The 24,965-nt window shown below is 43.8% G+C and overlaps 1 protein-coding gene across 1 annotated transcript in view; it reads left to right on the top strand.

The window, feature by feature from the left end:
- Window positions 1–24,965, top strand: part of ATP6V0A2 (ATPase H+ transporting V0 subunit a2) — a 417,607-nt gene that overhangs the window by 183,599 nt on the left and 209,043 nt on the right. Inside the window, exon 9 of the mRNA XM_085636095.1 lies at window positions 20,786–20,998. Within this exon, the coding sequence (XP_085492221.1) occupies window positions 20,786–20,998 (213 nt within the window). The remainder of the gene's footprint in view (window positions 1–20,785; window positions 20,999–24,965) is intronic.

The following is a 24,965-nucleotide window of genomic DNA, read 5'->3' as shown; positions in this document are numbered from 1 at the left end:
CGATTTTAGTGGCGTAGAGTGGTGAAGAGTGCAGTGGATTAGAGTAGATTTTTAGAGTAGAGTAGTGCAGCATAGAGTGCAGTGGCCTAGAGTGGAGTAGAGTGGTTTAAGTTGAGTAGTGCAGAATAGAGTGCAGAGATGCAAGTAGAGTGGTGTAGAGTGGCGTGGCATAGAGTGAAATGGTCTAGAGTCTATTGTGTACAGTCCATTGTCGTAGCGCAGATTGGTGTAGAGAGCAGTGGCTTAGAGTACAGTGGTCCAGAGTAGAATAGGGTGGCGTAGAGTGCAGTGGCATAGAGTAGTGTTGCAGAGTAGAGTGCTGTCATTCTTGTAGTTGGCGCAGAGTGCATTAATCTTGATTAAAGTGGTGAGTTAAGAGTGCATTTGCATAAAGCGCAATGGTGTAGAGTGAAGTGGCACAGCATAGATTGCAGTGACCCAGAGTGGAGTAGAGTGACGTAGTGAGCCATAGCGTAGAGTCCAGTGACGTAGAGTAGATTGTTTCAGAGTAGAACAAAGTAGTGTAAACTACAGTGGTGCAGGGTAGAGTGCATTGGCATAGAGTGGAGTGACCTAGACTGGAATAGTGTAGAGTACGGTGGTGAAGAGTGCAGTGGTGCATAGTAGAGTCAGGAAGAGTGCATTGGCATAGAGTACAGTGCTGCAGAGTAGAGGCGTAGTGCAGTATCGCTCTGTAGATTAGGGTTTTGAGTAAAGTTGTGTAGAGTGCATTGACATAAAGTGCAGTGGTTAGAATAGAGTGCAATAGCCCAGAGTGAAGTGTTGAAACGTAGAGTGCAGTGGCATAGAGTGGTGTGCAGTAGCACAGAGAACATGGAGTGGTACATGGTGATGTGACATGGAGTGGTGCATGATAGAGTGGTGCAGTGTAGAATGCCGTGGCATAGAGTGCACTGAAGTGGAGTGGGACAGAAAAGGGTGCATTGGCGTGGAGTGCAGTAACATAGAGTGCAGTTTTGCAGAGTAGAGTGGCATAAAGTGGAGTTGTGTAGAATGGAATGGTGTAGAGTAGAGAGGAGTAGCCTAGACTGAAGTGCTGTGGAGTGCAGTGCAGAAGAGTGCAGTGATGCATGGTTGAGTAGAGTGCATTGGCGTGGAATGGTGCAGAGTAAAATATAGAGCCATGGAGTAGTGATGAGTAGAATGCTGTGACACAGAGTGAAGTGGCATAGTGTAGAGTGGTGCGGAATGGAGTGCAGTGGCGTGGACAGGGCTAAAGTTGAGTATGCATTGTGTGGTAGCGCACAGCTATTACAGACAATGCATTTTCATTTGAAATGAGCATTACATTACTACAGACATACAGTTTTACTGATAAGTGTACAGCGCACAAACCATAATGCGTGGAAATGTCATCCTAGTGTATTGATATGTTTTGATCTTATTAAAATATTTGTTTCCACCACACTACAGAATTACCAAAAAAATGCTCATTTGTGCTCTTGTTATATTGAAATATCTGCAGTTTATTTACACACATTTAAATGTAGTTGTGTGCTAGAAAAAACAATCGTACATCCTTCTCCCAGCACCTCCCCTACGCCCCCAGAAGCCAACATGATTATCAAATAAACCTCTCACTTTAAAGTCATAAGAAAAGTGAACACCAAGCTCCCTTGGAAGACGGAGCCTGACCTATGACCTCTTCCTTTAAATGCTCAACAAATGTGACAAAATAAGACAAGATTCAAAGACCTGTTTGCAGAAATCGAACACTGGTGGAAGAATACACAATAAATAGGTTCTGGGCCACGGAAGGGGCGAACTCAAGCTAGGCAGCCTAAATAAAAGAAAACCAGCAAAGAGAAAGCAAGCAAAATGTGCGTTACAAACCACAAAGCCAATGGTAAGCAATGGGTGGAATGCATTCCAAGGGAAGCTTTCCGAATGTCCCTAAGATATTGTTGGCAAACCGGGCAAATGCGCTGTCTGGTAGGCTTCGACCTTAAAAGTAATCATTGCAGGTGCAGGAGGGGGAGTATCCCCCACCCTTTCAGTGTAATGCTGGCTCTGGCATCATGTTTTATGCATGTATTTGTATGTTCAAGGCATTTGTGCTGTAGATACACATGCTTTTCATAAGTCCACTATCTAGTGTTGGGATCGGATGATTACAAGTTGTTTTTGTTCCAAGAATTTTACTGAAAGTCACAAGGCTGTGTTACTCATGGTCATCGACGTCATCTTCAGATAGTTTTTTTTCCGCAGATGGGTTCGGATGTAATATTTCACGCTCGGTTTAAGGCTCCTTTGGGCTCCCTTCGGTTCTTTAGTAAGTCTCCACTCTACGGTATTGTCTAGTTTTATTGCGTCTAAGCGATCACCCTGCTGCACCCTTTGTTGTGGAGTAGCATAGGATGTCATGGAGTGGCATAGAAGAGAGAATAGAATAGAGTGGTGTAGATTGTCATATAGTGGAGTGGCATACAGTGAAGTATTGTAGTAGAGTGAAGTGGCATATTGTGTCAGAATGGTGGTCTTCGGTTCACTCCCTCAGGCCATGGGCCACGCCCGGAATGACCTCCTTTCTACACTTCCATTGTCCTTCGGAGAATGACCTGCTGATGGAACACACTCAGTTTCTGCTTCTGTCCAAATTGTCACTCCAAGTATACTCATGCTGACCAACACTCTGTTTGCAACCTATGCCTATCGCTGTGAAGCCTACAAGTCTTTTAGATCCAAAATGACTCTTCGACATCGACGTGCTTGATGCCAAGAAATGCAGAGTAAGCAAGCTGACGATAAGGACTCGGAACACACTACAGCTGGCACAGAAGCATCAGACAGTGAATACTTGTATACCTCTGATCCAAAGCCCAAAACATTGGCTTCCACCAAAAAGACAGCTCAATGTCTGCCACTGCAAAAAAGCCATGGCACACACCTAAACACTTATTCAGAAACCCCGCCCTCTGGTTCAGCTCAGAAATTTCAGCCTGCAACAGAAGCCTCCACCTCCTCAACTACTGGGTCTGCAGCCCCTCGATCTTCGGTCTCGGTACCTAAACAAGAACATTCCATCTCACGTCCGACCACAGCTCCAACTAAATCTAAGCTTCTTCCACAAAATGCTTCTTTTTCAGGTTGAAATTTCCACCAGAGCCCATCCTCGAACAATTTCAAGAATGGCTCAAACTGAAACAAAAAAGGCTCTAGATTCAGCCTGGAACTAAAAGAATAGTGCTTTAACCAGCAAAACCTCACTCTTCCAAGAAGCAGTTGTCTTTTAAAGAGGCCTTGGCCGTTCCTCCACAGCATCTAAAGAAAAAGAGGAAGAATGCTGCCACTAGCCCATTGCACATCCCTAATCCACCTTCCCCTATCCCACAAACACCCCCCACACCTACTCCACCACCTCACTTACCACAGTTATCTGAGGCAGGTGACATGCCTCCTCCTCACTCACCAATAATAGAGGATGATGAGGATATTCTGCAAAACATACACCCAGGTCATGCTTGGTATGATTACGTCTCACGGGCAGAAACTTTCCACCAGGCCCCATTATATAAAGATACAGAAAAGTAGGATTTTGTTTTCGAAACTTTTTCTAATGCTCAGTGGGTGGCATAATACTTACCACTTCTTAAAGGCATGACACATCACAAAGACAACATTTTTATAGACCCTATCAAAGCTAGAATCATAACATCACGCATTGATACAAAATTTAAGGCAGGACCATCAGATCCTACATAAAATAAAGTTCAGATAACCCCAGACTCCTTGGTAGTCTCTAATGCGAGAAAGATGGTTTACCCCTAAAAGAAGACTTACCAACTCCAGAGAGAGAATCTAAACTAGTAGATGCTTCTGGGAAACGTGTCGCTGCAATAGCAACTAATCATTGGAGTTTAGCCAACAGCCAGGCTCTACTAGCTTGATATGACAGAGCCCACTAGGACGAAATGGATGGGTTTCCCCAACACCTCCCAGAGGAGCACAGAAAAAGAGGACAGGAAATTGTTAATTAGAAAGAACTCATTACCAACAATTCCATTAAATGTGTATTAGATGCAGCTGACGCCTCTTCAAGAAGTATAAATACTAATATTGTATTACGTAGGTATGCATGGCTCCATGTTTCAGGATTTAAGCCTGAGGTACAACAAGCTATTCTAAATCTACCTTTTGATAAAGAACATTTTTTCGGACCTCCAGTGGATGCAGCCCTTCAGAGACGAAAAAAAAAAGTACAGAGGTCACAAATCAATGGGGGCTCTGTAGACAAGCACATACTGTGGTTCCTTTCGTAGGCCTAATTACAAACAAGATGCAAGATCTCCAACCTCCGACAACTCTGGGTCAGCTTACAAAACCCAAAAACCTTTTACAGGGATTCTTATAGCAGAAACAATTTTAAAAGAAGAAGCTGGCGGAACAATACCCGTTCCTCAACAACAGTAACAAATAAGGACTTCCTTACCATTGATACGGTCAACCACGCTCTCCTAATCGATCGCTTTGAAACAATAGGGATCAAAGGCAACGCTGTTAAATTAATCTCCTCCTTTTTGAAAGACCGTATCCAGACGGTCTCTCTTGGTGATTTTCCCTCGCCATCCTTTTCATTGCCCTGTGGAGTCCCCCAGGGCTCATCTCTAAGCCCTACTTTGTTCGACCTTTATGCGACCCCACTTGCAGACCTGATCAGATCATTTGGCTTCTCTCTGGTCTCTTATGCTGATGATGCAGAAATTGTTGTATGCATCACAGACGATCCTGGGGTAACGGCAGCTCAGTTCCATGATTGTATGCTCCACATCGGTAATTGAATGAGAAGCAATTGTTTGAAACTTAACTCCTCAAAGACTGAGGTCATGCTATTCAGTAACAGTCCATCTTTCTGGTCCAACAGCTGGAGGCCCCAGGAATTGGGGACTCTGCCTACCCCCAGTAACAAAGCAAAAAATCTTGGGATCATTATTGACACCAACCTATCCTTTGAAGGACAGATAAACCATATCACCTCATCATGCTTTTTCATCCTGAAAACTCTAAGGAAGTTTTGCCATAAATCCCAGCAAGCCTACAGAAGAGGGTAGTCACAACTCTTATTTCCTCCAAAGTAGACTATGGCAACGCTCTCTTCATAAACATCTGAAAGCGTTTTCTTCAAAAACTACAAACACTGCAGAATGCCACGGTGCAGCTTCTTTTTTTTTAAAATTTTTTTTTATTAATTAAAAAATACCTGGTATATCCAATAATTAATACTTTTGCCATTATAATATTACTAATAATCCAAAATACATAGATCTAATACAGATATAATCATACAATCACGAAATACATTTTACAATTACAAAAAAGAATTATTTCATTATTACAGAATAGACCTAAACTGGTATCTCCCTACCAAGGATAAAAAAATACATATCCGCCATCCTTCAGATGGTATCCCTGGGGCTACTTTACCAACGGGAGTCCCTCCAGCCCTTAATCGGGCCCAGATATTTTATCCTAATTCCCTCATTTTCCTAGCCTGGTGCCTATATAAAGTGGATTCAATATTGTGTATTCCGAGGAGTCTAACCAACCACATCTGAAAGGAGGGTACTTCAGTATCCTTCCATCCTGCCGCTAGTAATATCCTGAGGACCGCCACAGATATAAATACAAAAACTTCCACCTCATTATTAAGCCCCAGATTACTATCTATTCCTATTATCATTAAGGTAGAGGATAGGTTTATTTTAACACCTAGCAGCCCCTCCCAAAATTTCTCAATTTCTCCTCGAATTACCCTTAATTTTTCACAGTGATAGAACATGTGCAGTAAATCAGCAGGCCCAATCATACTCCGCGGGCATCTATCATCCTCCTTTTTGCCCCACAAAAATAGTTTAGCTGGTGTAAAATATAAATTGAAAAGAGTCTTCTAATGTTGGGCTCTTAAATTCGTGGAGCGGAAGAGTTTCCCCGCTAGTTGCAATGCCTTATCTATATCCACATCAGGATCTCCAAGTTTCGCTGCCCATGTGGCTTCACATTTTTCCAAATCATCCTGAATCCCTGATAACAGAGCCCCATATATCAATTTAATCCTGGTTCCACAATATTAATTCTACCCCCAGGGGTGATCCGTGGTCTAATGCCCATCAGAGTCTCACAAATCTGAAGAAACTTAAAGCCTCGATTATCCGGGATGCCGAATTTCTGTTGAATATATTTAAAGCTCATCAAGCTACCCTCCTCAAAGATATCACCTATTCTTTTAATTCCATGGTGCTCCCAAAGCCTCCCCAATCTATCATTGCTAAATTGAGGGAACATACTGGAATTCCATAATGGTGTATAGTAGTTAATTTTAGGAATTTTTATTGCTTTCTGCACAAATTTCCAGATCTCCCAAACTCCTTCCAAAACTTTGTACCGCATTTTCTTATAATAACGTCTGTCGGTTTTCCGGAGAAGGAGCCCAGGAGCTTCTCGTCCCAGCAATAGTTCAAAGATGGAGGGTGGGTTATTATTTCCAAATGGAGTATACTCTAAATTTGCGGCCGGATCAAATAGAAACGCCATCTGGCTTAGCAAACAGGCCCAGTGATAGAATCTAATATTGGGGATTGCCAGTCCTCCTGATTCTTGTGGAAGAGACAAATATCTCATCGAACGCCTAGTCTTGCCATATTGCCAGATAAAATTCATAAAAACTGCCTCTATTGATTTAATTAGACCTTCATCAATCATAAACGGAATAGAGCGAAAGAAGAATACCTTGGGGAGCATAGTCATTTTAAGTACATTAGCTCTCCCTATTAAAGATAAATGCAAGGCATCTATTCTTCTAAGGTCTGTCGTCATTGACTTAAGGAGCGGGGTAAAATTATCTTTTCTAATTGATTCTGTTCCAGAGCCCATCCTGACTCCCAGGTATATCGCTGAATCAGAATACCTCGCATCTCTCCTTCTAATATTATTAGTACATATTATCTGAGATTTGCTTTCGTTCAACAGATGCCCTGTCCAAATTCCTTAGTGATCCCTGTAATAGCTATCAGTGCCATATCTGGTTCTGGCGTAATTATGGCCAAATCGTCAGCGTATGCCAACAATTTGAAATCCTACCGATTAAATACTACCAGCTTGATATTTTTACATCCCAATAGTCTCCGTACCAGCGGATCTATATACAGGGCAAAAAGGATTGGTGAACAGGGGCGGCCTTGACGCGTCCCTCTGGAAATAAAAATCTTTTCCGAGCTACCTCCCATTATCTGAATTCTAGTCCAAGGGTCCGAGTACATGGCTTTAATAGCCCCCATTATTCTAGGTCCAAACCCCCTTATGTCCAATATCCCCCACAAATACTTCCACGTCACGCGATCAAAAGCCTTTTCCGCGTCTAGAGGGATCATGGCCATCTGCCCCCCCCCCCCCCGCCCCCCCCCCCCCCCGCGGCTGCTTGCACATCAAACAATGTAATGGCCCGCCTTATGTGGTCAGTTGTTCCACGACCTGGAATAAACCCATGCTGCAACGGAGAGACCAGACCGGCCACGACCCTTCCCAGCCGTCTAGATAGAATCTTGGCATAAATCTTAGTGTCTGTATTGATGAGGGATATTGGACGATATGACCCAGGATTTTCCTTTGGCTTTCCTTTCTTATGAAACACAATAATATTTGTTTCCTTCCAGGATTCTGGAATAAAACCAGAGCATATTATACCATTAAATAAATCCAATAGTATCGGGGCAATCTCATTCTGGATACTTTTATATACTTCAAGTGGGATACCATCCGGCCCTGCAGCCTTTCCTGCTGCTAACTCCTGCAATGATTCCACCACTTCACCCATTACCAAATGGTTCTCCAACAATTCTTTATCAAAATTACCCAGCTTGAGGGCCTATATCTTCAAACCCCAGATTAGCATCCTCCGAACCATCCTGTTCTTTATACAATATCTGATAAAAGTTTTTAAAACTTTCAGTACATCGGATGGTTCTGTGTACTCCCGACCTCCTCCTTCTATTTTTGAGATTATATTTCTATTACTTTCTTGCCTAATCCGTAATGCTAACAACTTACCCGCCTGTTCCACCCGTCTCATACATTTTACCCCTTTGTGTCTGATACTCATCAGCAGCTTTCTGGGCTAGCCCCTTATGCAGTTCTGCTTTAATGGTAAGTATCTTCTGCTGGCTCTCAGCGGACTCGCACCCATGCCCAATATCCTTTATATGTTGTTCTTCTGCTGCTACTAATTGACAAACCAATCTCTCATTCTGTAGCCGAACCTCTTGTTTTAGCCTAGCCGAAAAGCTAATCATCTCACCTCTCAAGGCTGCCTTAAACGCATCCCAAACATTATTTCTAGATGAGCTATAGCGATTCATGTCAAAATACTCCTGAGCCCATTTCCTCATATGCTCTACAAATCTGGAATCAGCTAATAGCTTCCTCTCAAAAGTCCACCTTGAATAACTTTTATTTAAAGTACCTAAATCATATTGCAAAATAAGTGGATTATGATCGGATACGACTTTAGGCAGTGTTTTATTACTATCTTTCTCTATTTCAGATAAAGAGATCAGACAATAATCCAGCTTAACAAGAATGCCTGGAGTTGGTGACTTTAAGGTTTAAGGTTCAATTAGAAGCTGGGTGATGGGGGGTGTTAAATGTTAGAGTTCTATATACTTTAGGTTGGGGCTAGTTGTCTATTAGATGTATGATTTAGCAGGATTAAGGGGGTAAGAGGTAGTTATGGTGATCTGCTGTGGAAGACCCAGTTGCTAATGCTGCGGACATCATATGCACAGACCTAGGTCTGAGCGCTTCTTGTGGGTGGAGGGAGAAGGGGTGGGAGTGGGGAGGGAAGGTTGGGGGTTGGTAGGGTTGGAGGGGTTGGAAGGGGGGGGAGAAGAAGATGGGGAAAATGGAGAAAAGGAAAAATACCTGGTTTTATTTTTTTTGATGGTTTAGGACCTTCGGTTCTTATTCAGAGGTATGGGCTGTTACAAAAGAAATTTGGTATCTGAGAAAGGTTAAATGGTGAAACTTAAGATATGCACGGTTAATATTGGAGGCCTAAATAATTGAAAGAAGAGGCAAAGGATGGGGTATTTTCTGAGGACAAATCATAATGTGTACAAGAGACCCATCTACCATGGGTAAAATAACTCCTGCTAAGAACAAGGGGTTTTGAGATATTGGCCTGCTCCTCACAGACATCCACAGTTAGAGGGGTGGCAATATTGGCCAGATCCACTCTGGGAGGGGCTAAGCGCCATCTGGCAGATTCTCGTGGGAGATGGGCACTGGTTGAACATGACTTAGGTTTCACAATATGTTCGATATATGGTTCCAATCAGGATGACCCCGAGGTATTTGAATATCTTGAAGTGGAATTATTGAATTGGACAAAACCTATTATAGTATGCGGAGACTTGAATATCTCTGCTAATTTTACACATAGTGCTATCTATGCAGGTCGTAAGCCTAGGGTATTTCGTGCATTGACCTCATTATTAAATTCGCATGGTTTGATAGACATTTGGGGGTATAAGGAGCCTATTGATCCGGGCTTTACATATTACTCATGTCCTGCCGCGGTGCAGCTTCTAATGGGCATCCCAAAACATAAATCAGCTTCCCAAGCATTGATTCATCTGCACTGGATCCCTAGCGACAAACGTATTTAATTTAAGACACTCTGTATTGCCTTCAGAGATCAACAAGCTGTTGGCCCAGACTATTTGATTCAGCGTTTTCAACGCTACATCCCTTCCCGTCCTCTATGCTCATCCACAAGCGGTAATCTTATAATCCCCAGATTTAAAAAAAAAAAATATGGGTAGGAGAGGCTTCATTGTCTGCACTTTTAGGCTGTGGAACTCTCTCCCAACAGTACATAAAACTAAGACAAATCTGCTGGACTTTAGGAAACAACTAAAAAAACCTGGCTCTTCCGCAAATAACTGACTTTTCCAGTTCCTCTTCGCCTATTTGTCTGCCTATCGCCTAGATACCCCCTGGTGATTGTCGCACTTTATAAATCCTCATTTCATTTAATTTAATTCCCTCAGGCCACTTAATACCTGTCGGGTCATCTTCAACAATTTCTCCTTACTTGGAAATCAATCACAACAGATCAACAGATATTTTACAGCAGGGTTACTTTCTAGAGCTCATTACAACTCCTCCAGATATCCCACCTCGCAAACACAAACTGTCCATTCAACATCAAAATCTCCTACAACAAGAAATTGCAGCTCTATTACAAAAAAAGAACAATGGAATCAGTTCAAAACAGTTTCAGGGAACAGGACTTTATTCACTGTACCTGAAAGGATGGGTTGTTACCACCCATTTTTGATCTCAGACCACTTAATCATTACATCATATCAAAACACTTCCATATGGTAACGCTTCAAGAGATCATTCCTTTGTTACAAAAGGAGACTTCATGGCTGCCTTAGATCTAAAGAACGCTTACTTCCATATACTTATTCACCCCGCTCACAGAAAATATCTCCGGTTTCAATTCCAAGGAAACCATTGTCAATTCACTGTTCTTCCATTCGTGATCACCACTGCGCTAAGGGTATACACAAAATGTCTAGCAGTGGTAGCAGCACATCTGCACAGACAAAACATACATGTTTTTCCTTACTTACACTGGCTAATAAATGCAAACACCCTCTTCCTTTGCAAACATACTCCAACTTGAGTTTGTCAGCCATGGTTTTCAACACTGTTGGAGCGATTTCTAGTTCCACACGAGAAGCTGCACCTCAACCCGGACCTTCTCACACAAAACCAAGGAACACTAAGACATCCAAATCCCAAGGAAATTAATCTTGCAATAATGTTCCTAAAATCTTAGAATTAGGATACTTACATTTACCTCAAGATTGTATGGACATTCTTAAAGAGGCTTGCAAACCTACCACAAGTCAAATTTATACAGCTAAGTGGAAAAGATTTGTCATATTTTGTCACAAACAAACATCAACCCTCTTCGTGCAAAAGTAAAGACAATAGTAACTTCCTTATTGCATTTACAGACCACAGGGTTAGCATACCCTTCTGTATGGTTACACCTTGCGTCTATTGCAGCCTATTTGCAAAATAGACCGCACTTATCATTATGTAAAATCCTCGTTATTAAATCCTTTATAGAAGGTCTTAAAAGAATCTTGCCTCCTAGGCTTCCACTCATGTTAATTGCAATATTTATCATGGAAGCTCACCTTTTTAATTGCCATTACTTCACTTAGAAGAGTCCGTGAAATTCAGGCATTAACCCTTGAGGACCCCTTCTTCCAACTACATAGAAACAAAGTAGTGCTTAGGACAAATCCAAAGTTCCTTCCAAAGGTATTTTCCAATTGTCATATTAATTAATCTATTGACGTACCTTTTTTTTTTTTACCGCAACCATATTCCGTTGCTTAAAGGACATTATTCACTTTAGATGTCAAAAGGGCCCTAATGTATTACATCAACAGAACTAAATCTTTCAGGGAAACAAAGCAATTGTTTATTGCCTTCGCACCTCCTTGTATTAGAAAGGCAATTTCTAAATCAAGCATTTTGAAGATGGGTAGTTAAATGCATCCAAACTTGTTATGCAAAAGCTAAAAGGCTTTTTTTTACCTGTTCCTCCTAAAGCTCACTCCACTAGAAAATAGGAGCTTCCATTGATTTATTTACGTAATATTCCTATTGCTGATATTTGCAAAGCAGCAACATGGTCCCCGTGCCTAAAGGGGAGAGGGTGTGGCTTAACGGCTAGGGCGGCCGACTTTACAGATCGGGAAACCCGGATCGAGTCTGGCTAGAGGCTCAAACATCTTGTGATTCTGGGCAAATCACTTAATCTCCCCGTGCCTAAAAATCAATGTGTTTATCTGTATGCAATTGGTGTTTATGTGAAGTGCTCTAATACCTTTGGGTTTAGTTCGCACTATATAAAACTGCCAAAAACAAATTGTCCACACCACACACTTTCACAAACCATTATTGTGTGGATGTCTTTTCAGGCCAACCAGCCAAAGTTGGTCAAGTAATCCTAAGAACTCGTTTTCAAACAACTGCAACCACCACAGGTTAACCACTGTCTAAGGAGAGGCACTGCTTTACAGTCTATGCGAAGCATGTGTATCTGCAGCACAATGCCTTGAACAGATAATGTTACTTACCCTGTAAGCATCTGTTCTTTGCATGTAGTGCAGTAGATTCACATTCGCCAACCCTCCTCCCCAAAAATCCTGTGTATTTTGTAGTCCATTCACTTTATATACTTATACTACTCCATGGACATCATATTGCTGATATATATCATACTTACATTCTCACCTACCCACGGCAAAATAATCTGAAGATGGCGGCAATGGCCATGCACAATATTACCAAGAGGAGTCACGCAGCCTCGTTCGTGATTCAAATAATTCTTGGAACAAAAACAACTTGTAACCATCCAAGCCCAACACTAGATGGCAGACTTATGCAAAGCATGTGAATCTACAGCACAACATGCCGAGAACAGATGCTTACAGGGTAAGTAACATAATCCTTATGTAGCATGAACATAGCTGAGGAGCAATGGAACACTATACATTAGTACATCTTTCAGTTGCATTATTACATTACATTACATGTGGAGAGGAGTTGGCCTAACGGTTAGTGCGGTCGACGTCTAATCTGGGGGAACTGGGATAGAGTCTCTGCAACAACGGTGAACATCATGTGATTCTGGGCAAATCACTTAATCTCCTAGTTCCTAACAAAAATGAATGTGTCCTCATGTAATGCAACTGGTGCTATGTAAAGCGGTCCGTTGCCCGATTCAGGTCAAGTTCGCACTATATAAAACTCTGTAAAAAAATAATAATTTTAAAACAAAGTCACAGATGTACATTTGCATTTCACTTATTGATAGTTTAGGCTCAGGGTGATCAAACGATTTGTCCAGAATCGGAGTTTGAAATCATTTGCCTAGGCTAGCATTCATATCCAGGTTGCCAGTCTGCGTGGTTGGGGGCTGGTCAGACAAATGGGTGTATACATTCTATACTTGTTTGACAAACAGTATTGAGAAAAGCAATCATTGGAGATACAGCAAAATAAACGAGTTACGTTTTCGAACTGATCTTCCCTAAAAGATGTAATTGAGTTAGCATATTCGTAACACAACATTTTGCTTCTCTTGTACTGGTCTGAATGTCTACGAAAGTTGCACAATGTATTTCTTGCATTTAAGACCTGTCCTTTAATTGGTGTATTTGTTATTAACCTAGACGTTCAAATTAAGAGCCATTGCTAGCTGCTGCTTGTCTAGCCAACTTGCATAAATTATTGCCGTCTAAAATCTTTTTGCTGTGCCTCATTTAAAACTTTCTTGATATTGAGGCTAGGTGACTTATGCTGTAGTAGATAATAATAATAATAATAATCCACATTTGTAAAGCGCGAACAATCACCCGTAAGGGTCTCTAGGCGCTGGGGGCCGTCGGGAAGATTAAGCAAGCTATTGCCTAGAGTCACATAGTGCTGGGCTAATCTGCCGCCGGCGCCGGGGATCGAACCGTGATCCCCAGATTCCGGAGTCAGTCGCCCTGGCCGCGGCGCCACACTAGAGAACAAATGTACGCCTGAAAAATGATTCTGCAGAGGTCTGCTGCAACAGAAAATAGAAATGGGATGCTGAAAATGTTACTAATATATTCTTAGTCTATTGTCAGACACTTCAGCAATTGTTTGTAAGTCCATTTAACACGTTGTCCAGAGGTGCTTAGCACTTACCCAGGTTGGTTACTGCCCGGTCCTATTTAATTGTCAGGAAACATTGCCTATGTACATTTTTGTATTTAGAGTAACTGTATGAGCATTTATTTTGTGGACATATTTCATTTTAGCATGGCTTGGTCTCTCCTGGACCTTTGTTGGCGAGCATCTATTAAGAGCACCCAGATTGAGCAATATGACCTTTCATGCTATGACTGACTGAGAGGGAAGGGTGCCTAGTCCTAGCACTACTGCATGTACTAATTTATATCAGACTAAAATGTTGCGTTAAACGTGCCCCAGTGTTTTTAGTTGGCATTATTTCTTCCTTTCTGTATCCTCTGTATATCGTTCTTAACGGAATGAGATATAGCACATTCTCTGAACTGGCTGGTTTGCCGTTTGCAAAATCGTATGGAGGTGAAACTGCCTTCACCAGTGTAGATCAAAAATCCACATGAAATAGAAGGCATTCATTGCTCCCTTCCAACATGAACACACGCGGTTATAGCAAACACCACAAAAACAATCTATGCTGCCAGTTGCTTCTCCACTTCTGACAAGTCACCACCAGTGATTTCTGCCTAGTACTGCCTGCTCCAGCCACTCATTTGATTTTCATGCAGCTACACGACCCAGTCCAGGAGTGTTCCCATAAGGTAACCCAAGCAAAATACTGTATCATCATTGTAGTCGACATCAAAGTGAAAAGCTTTCTTGCAGGGCAGTACTACCCACAGTGCAGCATGGACTTGGTCCCTTCATGCCAGGGTTGGTGCCTAGCAGATGACATGCTTAATTGGTATTCTGGGAGATATTAAGCCATGTAGCCACGCTCCCGTCTTCTGACCTCATTGGATGGCCTACCACAACCAATGTTGACCACCAGTCCAAGGAACACCACAGATTTGCCTGACTCCGAGCCCCCACTTATAGGAGTACTCTACTAATAATACTCATTGCGATGAAATTCATCTTATTTTCCCTTTTTTGTTTTCTCTTGTCATCTGGTATTTGATCTGTGGATTAGCAGGGGCCTTCTGACCAAGCCCCATTGCATGTCCTCTTCTGTGAAATAGAAAACCGCTTTAACTTGAAAAGTTCTGTAGGAAATTAGATTGTTAAACTATGGGGAGAGAGGCTGCAGTACTTGATGCGAGCTCTGGCTGAGCTAACATACAGTCGAAGCAATCTAGTGCCTTAAAGCAAAAGAATGTGTTTGTAAGGAACCTTGAGCTTATCCTTGGTGACTTTGTACAAACAGCAAAGCTTTTGTCAGAGAAGTGTGTGTGTGTGTGTGTGACTCATGAACAGCACCACCAAAACATTACAGTTGATGTAAGAAAGTGCCTCTTTTGACACTGTTAGCTCCCCACTTTTTACCTAGAAAATGTGATTTTGAGAGTGCACAGGGTCCCTGACAAACAGGTCCCCTGTGCCAGAGCTCCTTTCCTAAAATTGTACCAAGATTGGCACTTTTGACCCCCTGTAAGTCCATAGTAAATGGTACCCTGGTACATAGGACATTGGGACTGAAGAGGGTCCCCTAGGGACCCCTCACCAAGGCCATGCAAATTGCCATTGCAGCCTGCATGACTTGGTGCAGAGAAAAACAACATAGTCGACATGCCAAGCAGCACTGCCTAAGGTATAGGTAAATCACCCCTCTAGTAGGCCTTGGAAGCCCTAAGGCAGGTTGCACTATATTTCAGGTGTGGGCATATCTGCATGAGTGGATACGCCCCTACAATATTTAAGTCTATTCTTAATATTGTAAGTGCCAGTGAAGCCACAGAGAGTACATGGCCTGGAAACTCTACAACTAGAGTACCTCAGCACCCTGATGGCTTTTCTGAACCCAGGAGTGTTTGATACCTGACAACTCCTCTCAATAAACCCACACTGATGCCAATGTGGGATTTATTGAAACATGTACTCAAAGGGCACCTCAGACGTGACCCTTGAAAACCTACCAACCCTGGTGTGGTCTCTGACTGGCTTTAGGCAGCCTGCCACCCCCAGGCATGTTTCTGGACCCCTTCTCTCGGCCAGAAACAAAGCACATCCTGGGCGTAAGTGTCAAACCTCCTTCCCCAGGATGAGCACAGTGCTCAAGAGGAAAGCTTCAAAGGCCTTGACACCTTTGTAATGCGATCCCCAGGCTCTGCTGCTAGCAGCAGATAGAAGCCCCAGGTTCAAACCCCCACTTTTGGCGGGAGAACCGTCAGAAAAACTTAATATGAGAAGGAGTTGTGGCCCCTTTTGCCAACTCCACCCCTCAGGAGCAGGAGGCGCAGTGAAGCACGTCTTTCAATGCCCACCATCTTGAAGATTGTGAGACTTAACCAATCAGGGCTATGGATATGCCCCCCTCCCATAGGTGGGTGGCATACACGTGGATGTAGACACCCCAGGTAAGTGACCAATTGGTCCCTACCGGTCACTCCTCTGTAACACCCCTAAAGCTAGTATTTAGGTGGCACCCCTTGGCCCTGAAATCAGATTGGGATGATCTATGAAGAAGAGGACAAAGAAGAACCGTGCAGCAGCGAAGACTGAAGATGCCTACTGACTTGGCCCCAGTCCTGTCTGCCTGTCTGCAGCCCTCAAAGATCCTGCTGAAGAACAACTCGTTCCACAGCCCAGTGACATCAAAAACCCGGGGAGGGCTGCCTGCCTTCTAAAAAGACTCCTAATCTCCTGTGGACAGTGGACCTGTCCAGAAGAATCCCACTCCAAAGAACTCTGTCCTGAGAAACCGCGAAACCACCTCTGCATCCGATGCCTACGGGCCAAGTCCAAGTGGCCAACCGGTCCTGGGAAGGTTCCCCAGTGCTTCTGAGCATGAGTCCACCATGAGCTGACCCGTGCTGGACTCCACCTAGACTCCTGCAGCCTCAACTTTAAAGACTCCCTGCCTGGTAAGCTCTTTCCCGACCCCAAAGAACACCTCTGCATTTGAAGCACCGGGGCCTTGGGTATCTTGACCAACAGTGTCTCTCTGTCCCCTAGTATCTCTACTTACCAGGGCAGCTGTGCGTTTTCTTCGTCCAGCTTCCTGGCCCGAGCCTGTAGCCTTTCTTCAAGACTGATCTCCCCCATGGGTTTACATTGGGCATCCAATGCTGTGTTGGCACTCTGCACCCGGCCGCCCCTGTGCCGCTGAGGGTGTAAGTTTGGTGCTGCCTTGTTCTTACCTTAACTTCTAGAGATCGGCCCCTGACACCTCTTTGCTCACCTGTGAGTAGCACATCTCCGAGCACCCAGTCTCCATTGGTTAATACCGGGCACACAACCCGAATCTGACCTCTGCCCACGGCCGCCCCTGTGCCGCTGGTGGTGCAGTTTTGGTGCCAATCTGGACCTTGCATGGTGTTGACCTGAAACCCGAAGACTGGACCTGTAAGTCGTATACGTACCTGAAACACTGCATTTGTGTTTTCCTCCATAGGTTAACATTGCACAGCCTGAAAATTGCAGTGTCCACTTTTTAAAGTATAACGTATTTTCCCTGAAAAACTTACTTACCTTTTTGCATTCATCTTGGTCTTAAAATAAAACTTGAAAGAAGCTTATGGTGCTGGGAATTCGCCATTACGAACTCCACAGTACCATAATGGCTGTACTTAAAACTGAGAAGTTTGGTATCAAACTTCTCAGCACATTAAACCGACACTGATGCCAGTGTGGGATTTTATGAAAAATGCACACAGAGGGCATCTTAGAGATGCCCCCTGAAAAACGACCTACCACCAGTGTCCAGGCTGAGTGGCTGCTTTCAGCTGCCACCACCAAACATGTTTCTGGACCCCTGGGTTGAGAGCCTGCGGCTCTCGGGGGCCTGAAACAATGCACATCCTGGGACGAGGTGCTAAGTCCCTCCCCCAGGATGAGCAGGGTCCACGAAGGGGAAGCTTCAAGGGCTTGCCACCTTTTTTGAGTTTCCCCAGGCCACTTGCTGCTTTCAGCACCTGGTCCCCACTGGCTCTGACCCCCACTTTGGGCAGGAGAACCAGCGGGAAAACCAAGTGAGAAAGGGTGGTGTGCCCACCTCTGGCAAGTTAAGTGGGAGAGGCGAGGTGAAGCACATCTTTCAGTCCCTGCCATCTTGCAAATGGGGGGACCCAGCCAACCAGGGTGAGGCTTATGCCCTCTCCCACTGAAGGGTGGCATAATAGGGGGTGTACCAACCCCAGGGAAGGGACCCATTGGTCCCAACCTTTTATCTACCTGTAACACCCCGAAATCTAGTATTTAGGGGCACCCCTGAACCTTGCTTCCTCAGACAAGAAACCAGAAGAAGAAAAAGGACCATGCCGAAGCTAAGAAGAAGAGGACGCCCACTGACTTGGCCCCAGCCCTACTGGCCTGGCCCCACCTCGAACCTGCAGAAGCAAAACTCTGGTGTGTCCTGCATCCTCAAGAACCCAGAGGACCTGCCCTGCCTTCTAAAGAAAAGACTCTGTTCCCCGTGAACATTGGATTGGTTTACCAACAGACTCCAGGTCGGGCAAAGTCCGCAAGTCTGCACCCGACGCCCACGGCCCGAGTTCAAGTGGCCCTACACCACGAGGAAGTCTCCCCAGCGATCCTGACCCGAGATCCGGTGATACCTGACCTGCCTAAAGCCTCCAGCCGACGCCTGCAGCCTCAAACCGGAATGTCCCCCCCCCAACCGCGACCAGGAGCTGGTAAGAAGATCTGACCCAAAAAGGCACCTTTGCACCCGACGCCCCACGGCCTTGGGTGGCCCAACAGCCGGTGCCTAACCAACCCCCAACATCCCAACTTACCTTTCCAAGTGGTGGTCTTACCCAAGAGATCTTCGTCCCGGAGCCTGCAGTGTGTTTGCAAACCGGAGACTCCCCATTGAAAGCTACAGGGCGCCCGATGCCAAAACAGCACTGCACACCCGGCCGCCCCAGTGCCGCTGAGGGTGCACCTTTTGTGCTGGCTTGAACCCCCATTTGCCCTGAGCTTAAGTCCAGGAGCTTTGCTCCCACAACCTTGTGACCTGCTCGTAAGCAGCCACCAACCAGAGGCCCCCTATCCCCCATTGGATAACCTTGGGCCTCAGCACTCTGCACCTGGCCGCCCTAGTGTCGCTGAGGGTGTAACAAGAGGTCATCCTTGACCCAGGGGGACCCATGAGTCTACCCCCAGAATACCAACTCCCACAACCGAATACTTACCTTTGAACCGAGAACCCTATTTTCCTCGATAGGATAACATTGACTGTTTTCTGTTTCTAAGTGTGCAGTTGGAAAATCTAAGAAACCCTTTCAAACTGTAACTAAATAACAAAAACGCATTTACTTACCTGTTTACAGGAAATTTCTCAGTGCAGTATCCAGGTATACAGCACTGTGTAACAAAAGTAATCTTTAAAGTAATCTTTAAAGTAATCTACTTGACAATCTACTAAAAAGCCAATACAAAGTATATGCACAGTATATAAAAAGCATTGCATTACTAGTAGCTCTACTGTAATCAAATCAAAGTGCAAATAGAATTGCACTTCAAACTGTTTACAAACTGCATTACTACTGTAAAGTATGTATTGCTTACCTGTGCCAGACTTGATTGGTTCTAGAAAATAAAATAACTAAAATAATATTTTTATACATAACTAATTGGTCTGAAGTTCAGTCTTTGAGTGTGTGATATCATTTACTTATTGAGTGTGTACAACAAATGCTTAACACTACCCTCTGATACAGCCTTACTGCTCAACCACACTACCACAAATGGAGAGTAAGGTACTATCTACTTTTACCTTTGCCTACCTTTGGGGTCCCACCGGACTCTGTGCATCAAAAGGAGAGCTGTATACAATAAGGAATAAATTATTATAGGCTCTCTTCTGTTTTTTGTGTCGACAGCAATTATCCGTTCTGCTAAGAACCTTCCAGAAATAGATGCCCTGTGCTGTACTGTCCATAGAAACGCTGTCCTGAAGAGACCCCATATCAAGAGAGGGTCGAAACGTCGTCGACACAAAAAACAGAAGAGAGAGCCTATAATAATTTATTCCTTATTGTATACAGCTCTCCTTTTGATGTTGTTTTTCCAATAACCAATTCCCCATTTTGTCACTTGTTTTCACTTAATGTTCACTAAGTCAGGTTATGGTCACTTCACTGGGACTCACGTGTCACTCACAATGTGCTATTATATACATAACTACCAAATGCTTTTTGTATAATGCGATTACATTTGTGGTATAAGTCGTGAATGCAAAATAAATGTGACTTACTTCAGCTGAAGTAAGAAAAAATTGATTTATTGATGTGATGGGCTTTTTTAGACACAATTTATGGTTTATGCGTACCTGGACCTATCTAAAGTTCGTATTGGATATTAATAGTGTGACTTTGAGTCTGAGCAAATAATTCTATTTTGCATATCAAAAATTGTTTAACCAAATGAGTTCCTTGTGAACATTTGTTTCTTTGGCATTAGTGCTTACCCAGTTCACAAGGACGTATGGGTTGCTCTTGTTTCTTGAAACATTAGCCACTTCTGGCAGTGAGACTACCGCAATTGGAATTGCATTACTAGACAGAATTCCATATACCATGACTATTTGCATTGATTTAGTCCATGTTTTTATAGCACCGAACATGTCTTAACGTTTTTAGCAGTGGTAACAGATTTTTAACATTTGTCAGTGAATTCTTTCTTTAGTAGGATTTTATAGTGGAAAGTTTGGTTTATTCTCAGTTGCCAAATTTTAAATAGGTTATTTGACTATCCCCTAACATGATAGACCAGCTTTACTGCAGCAGATTTAACATTAGTTTAAATAATCTTAATATGTTGACTCCCTGCCACTTCCCGGAAAGTATTAATTTTGGTCCACCTATCCGGATTCTAAGACCACCCGAGATCTGATTTTTCTTTCTTTTTATCTTTGCACAGATACAACAGACAATTTGTATACTTGGAATTCATATCTACCTAATATTTGTTGAGAATTTCTAGGGTCATTTTTCTCAGTAAATATTATCTTTCTTTACAGGTGCTGAACCGAACTGAAGACTACTTGCGACAAGTGTTGTCCAAAGCATCAGAGTCTCTCTACAACTGGATAATCCAAGTGAAGAAAATGAAAGCCATTTACCACATCCTCAACTTATGCAGTTTGGATGTTACCAATAAATGCCTGATCGCAGAGGTTTGGTGTCCAGTGATTGATTTGCCAGGAGTGCGGCAAGCCCTGGAGGAAGGATCAGTGAGTCGCTTCATTTTGATGATTGAAACCATCCTGCTTTTTATGAAAACAGCTCTGCATGTTGTTATTGGATTATCTTTTCATTATCTTCATGAGTGCAGTTAATCTAATTTCTTTCACACATTACATACCTCTTCATTGTTTGCAAATGTTGTTAGTTCACTTACTTGGATTCATGATTCATTTTTAAGGTGTTTGCAACCACAGGACGATTGCTTGCACATGGTGCAAAGCAAAATCCTTTTGCGTATAAGCTACATAGTCGAAACAAACAAGTCACATTTTGATTTGACGATGAGCTACATCGGTTAGATTTCAGAATGTACTTTTTGTTTATTTAGCCCTCCGGCATTTGTTTGCTACTATGACCCAGCGCCCTTCCTTATCCACTTGTGCCTTGACTACTTCTACTCCTGAGTTGTTTTTAAATATTACAGCAGCCCCTTTTGAAGAGCATTGCTGATCTGTCGCAATGATCTTATCGACCCATCTTAATTTTCCAAATAGTGTTAAACATTCTGACAGTGATAAATGCGTCTCCTGTAACATTAAGATACTGGCTGTACTATTTTTTAGATAATGCAAAATCAGGCGTTGTCTCCCTTTCACCCTCAACCCATTCACATTCCAAGTTAATAGGTTAAGATGGAATTTCCCTCCCCTTGTGGGTCTATCCTCCATCACTGTCTTGCCCTCCCACTCTACAGCAACTACGAATGCAGCCACTAGAGGCTATTATGTCACTTGAGATTGCGCTTTTTTGTTTTTTCCCAATGCTCCCCACCCACAAATGTGATTATTGTTAAAACCCACTACCAACCCATCAACCCCCCCCCCCATCTCCCCCCCCCCCCACCCCCCCCCCCCCAGGGAACCCTCTCCGACTGCTCATTGGCAATAAATATTGCCTGTTCGGGCCGGGACCCTCCGGCCTCAAAAAAAAGAGAAAGGTGCATAATGCATAGTGTCAGTAGCAGTATGGAACCCCCTTAAACTGGATAAGCTAGTTTTAGTCTGCCTCAAGAAGGTATCCACTTCCTCTGGAAATCTGAAGTTGTAGGTTTTGTTAGCCCATACAACTTTTAAAAAGGCCGTAAATCGCAATTGTGCCTGGGCTCCCAACTCCCACAATGCATCCATTCTCTTGCCCAGTTCCCATCTTCTATCCTCTGTGACCCGGGAAATATCTGACTGGATCCTGAAAGTGACGTCTTGGACCTGAATGGACTTAAGTTTTAAAGCAGCCCCTAGCAATTGCTCCTTTAACAGGTAAGACTGAAAGTGGATTAGAACTTTCCTAGGCTTTTTCCGGGCCGGGTTCAACTTAAATGGATCCCTGTGAATTCTCTGAATCTCGGACTCCCAGGTATTAGGTGTAGTGATTTGTGGGAAGGCTTCACTCAAAAGGTTAATAACAAAAGCTTTTAAATTATCTCCTTCTAAACCTTCCCTTAAATCTAAAATTCTTATGTTGTTCCGTCTCGAGATGTTTGCTAACCTCTCCAACCTCTCTGTCAAGTCCCGCTCTTTGCCCCTCAATCTCTGCACCTCATTAGAGTTTTCTCTGACTTCTGAACCCAATTCCTCCAATCTGGACTCTAGGATCTCGGTTCTATGAGTCAGTTCTGCAAGATTTTCCTGTTGCAGGTATCTTGTATCTTCTTTTGATTTGATTCGGAGGTCGAAAATCGTACTCCAATCTCAATAGACAGCTGCCTTAACATCCAATGTAGTGAGTCTGGACTTTGAGATTGAACTTCAGGAGTTGGTGGGGTTGATGATAAGCCCTCTGGAACATCCGATTCGATCTGACTCCCCCCCCGACGTTCGAGGAGGCCCTCGGGGGCTCACTAAGCAGGGAGTACCGATTAGAGACGGGAATTACAGCCAGCAAATTCTGGCGCTCTTCTACCGGTGGAGCCATTACTAGGTTTGTCTCGACCTCGGATTTAGACTTCCCCATAACCTGAGTATTGGGCATAAAGTATGACCGAAGGGAAGGAGTAACTTTAACTGGGTAAAGATTTTTTTTCTTCCTACTGTTCACAGGAGTGGGCTTCCCAGTTTCTCCTACTCTGCTAGTCCGTTTCTTTTGTTTGAGATTCGCTGTTGTCGCAGAGACCGCTATTGCTTGACAGGTTTGGCCAAGATGTTCAGCAGCAACCCCCCCATTTAAAAGTGTACGTGATCTCAATTTATATCTTTTCCCAAGGGGTACCTCTGGTTTCTTTAATTTGGCCAAACCTTTCTTAGTGGACCCGGTCTCTTTATTTTCTAGATGGCTCCATAAGAAGGCAAATAATCTCATCCCCGGCCTCCTTTACATTGACTACTCTCTCAGCCTTCTCAAGTTGTATGGGATAATGCAACCTTGTGGCTTCCAAGTTCCCTAGATAGTCTACTTTTCAGGTGGCGCTTAATCACCCACCAGATCGAACTGTGAGTAATAGAGACCCTTTTGTCTCAGTGCGAGGGGCAAGAGGGGGATAAAACTATGTTGCCAATCACACTGGCGCCGACACGCCGGTGTTCAGCCAACGCTCCTGCCGCCCTAGAGAAGAGCAACTCTCCAAACATTCAGAACATGTTCGAGGCTGACGGTATAACCCCCGAAAAGACCACTTTCGGCTCAGCGCACAGGGTGTAATGGGGTATAATGGGGTACAAGAGGGAGACAAGAGGGGGTAAAGGTAATACAAACCGAGCAAAAGCACAGAAGCAGTACCGAAACAGGGTCGGAGAATATGCCCAGAGAACAAACAAAAAACCCCCAAAAAAACAAAAAAAACCTAAACCCTCTCTAATCCAGTACCGATTCTGTGTCTCTGCCTTCCCCCACCACCAAATGCCACCAACCCTAGCCCAGAACCTCAACTCCTATCCGCTCACCAGTCATTCACTCAGCCGCTTGCCCATCCAACCTCCAGGAATCAGTCACCGAAAGGGCCGTGGGAACATGGCGGCCAGCTAGAGAGCGGGTCGCGGGTCGCATCTTCTCCGGCCTTAATCGTTTGTATAATGTTTGCGTAATGCGTTTTAGCTGAGATAACTACACCTTGAACCTTCCGTTACCCTTTTAAGAAAAAGGAGTTGGATATTGGGTATTTACCTTCCTGGGGGTTCTGGGTTTTGTTCCTCCCGTTGCATCCGATTGATCGGCACTGGCGGAGCTGCGTGGAGAACTGGAGCGGGGGATGTGGAGCATCCGTCAGCTCTGCCCCGGTCCTGCGTGCGGGGGCGGCCGTGGCGGGATTCCCTTGGTCCTGCTCGGCTTTGCTCCTTTTCGGCTCCCCCTCTCTTCCTGCGCGACTTTCGCGGCTGGATTCCTGCAGCATTTTTTTTTAACTATATTTGAATACCCGCTCAGAAAAATAACACTAAATCCATCTTGTAGGGGGCTGGCTTAGTATATGGTTCACACTTATTTAATTAGATGCGCCTTGCTCTAATCGTGGCAACCCTTGGAATTTAGTGGTCTTTGATAACCATAGAAAGCCCTCAACGTAGTAGCTGTGTAGAGCAGCCTTCAGGCTCATCTTGAAGTAGTGTTAAGCAGCTTATTTTACTCGTTTAATCTTCTGGTGTAAGTTAAATGAAAAAGAACCACACAGTGTTTATAAAAAAAATACTTCTATTTACTACACAACACTTACTAACATGCTGTTATATCTCCTACCCGGAGATATCAACAAAATACACCAAAATACTTTAAATGCAATAAGGTAAGTAGCACAAAATACAGTGGTCTCCAAGGGGAGACCAAACCATATACTAAGAAAGTGGAATGTGCACTGCAAAGGAGGGAAGTCTTGGACCAGAAGACCCAGGGGCACCGGGGACAGAAGGACCCACCCAAGGTAAGTACCCAAGAAACCCACAGAGGTTGTGTGCAGAGTGGGAACACTGATTGTGACCAATGGAGAAGTTGCATTTTTGCAGAAGAAGGACCCTGAAGAATTTCTGAAGA

This window comes from Triturus cristatus, chromosome 11 (genome assembly GCF_964204655.1).
Source record: "Triturus cristatus chromosome 11, aTriCri1.1, whole genome shotgun sequence".
Lineage (NCBI taxonomy): Eukaryota > Metazoa > Chordata > Amphibia > Caudata > Salamandridae > Triturus > Triturus cristatus.
The sequence above is the reverse complement of the archived record's forward strand: the minus strand, read 5'-3'. Positions and strand labels throughout refer to the sequence as shown.